The 6004-nt window shown below is 41.9% G+C and overlaps 1 protein-coding gene across 3 annotated transcripts; it reads left to right on the top strand.

Annotated features, from left to right (window-relative positions):
* Nucleotides 1–367: 367 nt before the first annotated feature.
* LOC308082296 (uncharacterized protein) lies at nt 368–5161 on the top strand. 3 transcript variants are annotated; one of them, XM_080424007.1, is made up of 9 exons: nt 368–636; nt 1336–1965; nt 2160–2222; nt 2394–2429; nt 2899–2959; nt 3100–3178; nt 3259–3325; nt 3414–3562; nt 3871–5161. In XM_080424007.1, the coding sequence occupies exons 1-9, from the start codon at nt 430–432 to the stop codon at nt 4472–4474; spliced, it is 1896 nt and encodes a 631-aa protein (XP_080280133.1). In that variant the 5' UTR covers nt 368–429; the 3' UTR covers nt 4475–5161. The 3 variants fall into 3 exon arrangements, with proteins under 3 accessions (XP_080280133.1, XP_080280134.1, XP_080280135.1); XM_080424008.1 differs by having other exon boundaries at nt 2902–2959; XM_080424009.1 differs by having other exon boundaries at nt 2905–2959.
* The last annotated feature ends 843 nt before the right edge of the window (nt 5162–6004 follow it).

Here is a 6004-nt window from a genome sequence, read left to right on the forward strand (position 1 = left end):
AGTAATGACAGGGTGCAGCTGGAGCTTCAGGCAGCTGAAGGTAAAGCTACTGTATATGTTTCAGTTTAGCCTAAACTGTTTAGGCAAGGTGTCACTGCATGTAGTAGCCTACCAGGCAGCATGGACCTATAGGCTACAACTTCATGCTTGCACACAGAAACACCAAATTGAAATGGCCAATGTATAACAAGTGAGAAGGTCACGCGTGCGTGCGTGTGGCTACTGTATGCAAATTCATGCATAGTTTGTAGCGTAGGTCAACCGTGTCGCACACAGACTCGCACTACTGTCATGTCATGTCATTTGGTTTCGCATTTTCGTATCATGTGATTTCCTGTGAAGTCGAGCACTAGAGAAACGAAAGTGAAACAACAGACAGCAGTAGAAGGGAACGTGGTATTAGCCTAACTTCAGCCTTCAAGCTCAACTATGGTGTTTCGGCCGCTATCCTTTTTGCGATATACTTTAAGACTTCCACAACGAATGTGCACAACATTCCTCCTTTACCCTCGCAGTCGCAGAGTGATCGCTGTTGTTATGTGTGGCCTTAGTTTGGTTTGGTTGGGGTTTGCTCGCAGGGGTTTACCACCGCAGGGACCGTGCGGAGAAAGCCACGATGACAGCGTCTCTATTAAGGTACATTTACTCAAGTACTGTACTAAATTACAATTTGGAGGTATTTTTTTTACTTTACTGGAGATTTCCAGTTTTCAGTACTTTTACATCTAGTCCACTACATCTCAGAGGCAAATATTGTACTTTTACGCCACTACAATTATTTGAAAACCTATTTTGTAGATTTTGATTATTATTACAAAACATGCATTAACCCCTTCAGCCTTATATACATTTAGGCCATTTCAAAATAACCGATCTACAAGCTCACAATGCGTCGTGATGCAATGAAATCTGCTATTTTCAAAAGATTTTGATATGTTTGAAAACTTGTGAAATGGGATATTCTGCATAATGAGTACTTTCTACTTTTGGTACTTTAAGTACATTTTGATACCTATACTTTTGTACTTTTACTCAAGTACATTTTGAATTCCGGACTTTTACTTGTAACAGGGTATTTCTGCATTGCAGTATCGATACTTTTACTTAAAGTAAAAAAAAATGAATACGGCCTGGACCCACCTACTGTAGGCTCAGAGTAGCCTGACAGCGGGTTCGAGTCCTGATCCCGGGCCGACGGCCTTTGCTGCATGTCACTCCCCATCTCTCTCTCCCCATTTCCTGTCAGCCTATTGTCCTGTCAATAAAGGCATAAAAGCCCAAAAATAAATCTTAAAAAAAATAAATGTGAACATACTTTTTCCACCACTGGTTCAGGTCTCAACAGAATTAACCGAGGGAGAAGGACCCAGTGTGATTCATTGTGATGCCACCCTGTCCTCCGTACTGGCAGAGGGAGAAGAACCCAGTGTGGTTCATTGTGATGCCAACCTGTCCTCCGCCCTGGCAGAGGGAGAAGAACCCTGTGCGATTCATTGTGATGATGCCACCCCGTCCTCCACACTGGCAGAGGGAGAAGAACCCAGTGTGGTTCATTGTGATGCCAACCTGTCCTCCGCCCTGGCAGAGGGAGAAGAACCCTGTGCGATTCATTGTGATGATGCCACCCCGTCCTCCACACTGGCAGAGGGAGAAGAACCCAGTGTGGTTCATTGTGATGCCACCCTGTCCTCCACACTGGCAGAGGGAGAAGAAGAACTCAGTGCGATTCACTGTGATGATGCCACCCTGTCCGCAGCAGCAGCAGTGGGTAAAAGAGCAGCAGATCCCGGTCAGGATGGGGGATTAGTGAAGCGGCCAAGAACCGAGGAAGACGTCGAGGAAGAGTTTGAAAGCAGTGAATATGTCGTTGATACCACTGACGAGTTTTACTGCGAGTACGACTCCACCTGGGAGACGTCGAGAAGCCACTCACGGTGGACTGACCGTCCGAGGTCATCTAGTAATGTGAGTCGGAAGAGGTCCTGTAATTTGGCCTCCTGCTGTGATATATTTTCAGGTTTATGGTGGATAGTTGGTTTGTGTCTGTGCTAAGTCAAAGTTAGACTGGTATGGTGCCTATAGAAACCATATATTCCAGATATATCACTTACTTTTTGGTATACCACTGATATGTTTCTTTTAATTTCTTGTATTTGTAGCGCAAATTTGGCAGATTCAAAAATGCAGCAAGAGACATGCAGAACTTCCGACAGGATTACCCTGTAAGTCATCACTTACTAACACACACACACACACACACACACACACACACACACACACACACACACACACACACACACACACACACACATACAGTGCACCTTAGGTCGTTGGTATCATAATTTCTCTTTTATTTCTGCATTGGTTCAAACAAATGTTTGTATTTTTCACAGCAGGAAAAGACCAGCTACAAGCAGCGGAACCAGAAAGTAAGTACACTTTAAATGCCTACTGTCTGTGTTTTGGATTAGTAGTTTGCATATGATTATGCTATTGCTCAGTTAAAATGTGTGTATATTACGCTGAAATACGGAGAGAAGATAAGATACACATCCCATAATCGAACCGCAGGTCCTGGATGAAAAAGTGAAAGATGGGAAAATAAAATAGTCTGCTGAGCTCACTACAAATGTTTCCCTTAAGATGTATTACCTCAGTGATGTAACATTTTTAGCCAACATGCTCTTAATCAGACATGTCTATTATCTCATCTTGTATTAGCCATTGTTTTATTTATTTAAAAAAATAAAATAGCAAATCTACAAGCTCAGAATGCGTTGCGATGTGACATGTTGTGAGCTTGTAGATCGGCTATATTCGCTATTCATCATACGACTACTGTACATAGGGCTTAAGTGGTTAGGCTTTGTCATAATAATTTGCCATTCCCTTTTTAAGCAGGAGGATCACATGCCTAATTTGAAGTTCTACCTTAGAAAGAGGCGTTCTTCTCCTGATGGTAAGCCTACTGTAAAACTATGTATAAAGACAAAGCCTATTTTCTTTATATATTATTTATATTTCCTCAGACAAACGTTTTGTTGTTGTCGCGGATAAGGATGAATACATGTCTTCTCACCTCATTTCTTTTCTCATTAGGCATCTACATAGATACGTTTCACAATGAATGGTTTCAGGACTACTACAAATTGGAGAAAGTGCATACATTTATTCAGTGGTAAGTTACATTCAAATTACTTATGCACCATGAACATGATGTTAAACATGCCATTATAAGTAAATATGACTTTCTCACAGGTTGTTCCCACTCCAAGAGCCAGGAGTCAACTATGAAGCCGTGGAACTGACAAAAGAAGAAATTAAGGTGGGCATGTCAACTACTGACAAATAAATTGTAATTTCGAAGTATGTGTTTTCCTACTGTTTATGACTGACAACATGTTTCCCTTCAGGCTTTCCTTAAAAATGAGGTTGCAAAGGCAAACCTGCTCAAGTCCTATAAGCTCATGTTGGACTTCTATGGTATTGAGCTCTCCAATGAGGCAACAGGAGAGGTCCAGAGAGCATCCAACTGGGAGGAAAGATTTGCTAACCTTAACAGGTTAATAACTGACTCTTAAATTTGAATTAACAGCATAAATCATATCTATAAGGTTGCGGTTTCTGTACCCAATGTCTACAAGCTCTGACTCCAAGAGTTTGAGGTCACTTAATCTCATTGCCTAATCAATGCATTGTGGTATGTTATAGTTGGTTCAGGAGCCACTACCTACAGTATATCTATAAATGAGCAGCATGTTTTTGCATGCTCTGTATTGCATTCTAAGAAGGACCAAAGCACCGTAAGTGGTTATTGGATTGTTTAGTTACTTATTATGTATTGTTTGTCTCCTTGACATGCCTTGGCAGGAACACTCACAACAATCAGCGCATCAGCCGCATCCTGAAGTGCCTGGGAACCCTGGGGTACAGACACTATCAAGCCCCCCTGGTACGCTTCTTCCTGCACGAGACTCTAGTCAATGAAGTACTTCCATCTGTCAAGGAGAGTGTGCTTAACTATTTCCTATTCGCTGTGCTCGATAAGGGAAGACGCAGGAGTCTGATCAAATTTGCCTATCAGAGCTATAAGCCCAGAGAGGAATTTGTGTGGTGCCCAAGGAAGATACAGATGGTATGGTCAACGGATGCACAATTCCCACATTCCAGTCAGACCTCCACAGTTGTCCATGTTGATGAGAGGGTTGAAAAAAGAGAATTTGTCTCTGATGTTAATCTGTACCCCATCGAGGAGAGTTCCTCATCAAGAGAACCTGTGGAAAGATATGCCGACATGAATGAGGAGCCTACCAACCAGTCACCCCCTGACCCTGAGTGCAGCCTGCCAAGCCAAGACGACATGCCTGCAGAACCTGAAGAGACCGGAGAGGATGTCAATCCAAAGCCAATCCAAGTTCCATCAGCTGATGGAAGCAATGATAAGATGGCAGAAAAAGTCCATGGAAACCTCTGAAAGCCAAATTAATGCAAATGAAGTACCTAGGCTGGTGATAGTTGACCCACAGATGAGAACACAGATAAGCATGTGACAGATTGATACTAAGAGAATCCCTCAGCTACCACATGAGGTTCCATAACCTGTAGATAGAATCAGTGATGTTTGAAATTAGGTTTGGTTGAAGCTTCATGTACTGTAACTGTTTATTCAGGGAGTTTGGTTTGTTCTTGCACTTGTCAAATATATATAATTTATTTTTGGAATAGGGTGCTTTTTTGTTTTACACAGTTTTTCAAGACAATATTGTAACTTTGAGAATCACAATTTATGTTGTAGTTGATATTTCCTCATCCAAATGTTTTGATTTTATTATGGAATTCATTGATAGGCTTAGAATTTTTGTTTAAAGCTGCAATCCATAAGTTTTATGTCCTTTCCTGTAACACCTGGGATTTGAATCCAACATCTATCTACTACTCAGGCAAGAGAAAATCCCTGCTTGACCAGGCGAGATATTGGGCTAAGAGCTTCAGGCACGGCTATTTGTCAACCAGCCTGTGTCCTACCTGATACCAGGATCTACATTTCTCTGTGGAAGAGTAGGGAGAGCACCTCCAACCACTGCAGATGGTTGGAGATTGTATTTACATACTCTACAAAACAGCTTGGTTAAAGTTTTTCTACAAAATTCTTGATAGTGTGTGAATAAAAAACAAAATGGTTCAAATGTGATTTCCTGTTGTGATTAGGCCCTGTCTTTACATTTTCATAGAATACAATTGCTAATATTTTGTTGTGGATGCATTAATGGTAAATCTAATCAATATGTGAGATTTGGAGCAGGTGCACTGCCTCTGATTTCCTCCTTGGCTGTGGGAGCTCAGCTGCAGTCAATAAAAAAAAAGATAGTGGAAATATTGTTTCTCCAAAAAATAGAAATGCAAGACTTTAGTTCAGATTCATATTTTTTTACAGTGTGGCTCCTCAGAGGCGAGGTGTCTGATAGATGATCTGTCTGTGTCCAGAGATAATCTCAAACTGCTGGACCGATCAGCGCCAAATGTCTTGTGCACACTGTCAGTTTGGAACTACTAACAGTCTTCCTAGATCTGACTGTCTGGCCATACTGAGTAACCACCAGGGACAGGGATGAAGGGCTTTGTTCAGATACGTAACCAATTGAACCCAATGATCACTATGAATGAGATCCAGAGTTCCTTTGTAAAGATGGCAGAACTTTAAAGAAGGAAAATCAACTGCAGCACTCCACCAATCAGGCATTTATGGTTGAATGGCCAGACGGAAGCCACTCCTCACTAAAAAAAAAGGCTAAAGACTAGACTGGCACATGACAACCCGCTGGGAGTAAGCCAAAAGGCACCTGAACAACAGACCGTGATAAGCAAAATCATCCGGTCTGTTGAAATGGCCACTATTCCCATGGCATGGAGGAAATCAGGCACTGAGCATCACCTCATTACCACCATTCTACTGTCAAACATGGTGGCAGCATCATGCTGTTGGGGTGTTTTTCTGCTACAGGGA

Source organism: Gymnoscopelus braueri (assembly GCF_963280865.1).
Source record: "Gymnoscopelus braueri genome assembly, chromosome: 3".
NCBI classification, from domain to species: Eukaryota; Metazoa; Chordata; class Actinopteri; order Myctophiformes; family Myctophidae; genus Gymnoscopelus; species Gymnoscopelus braueri.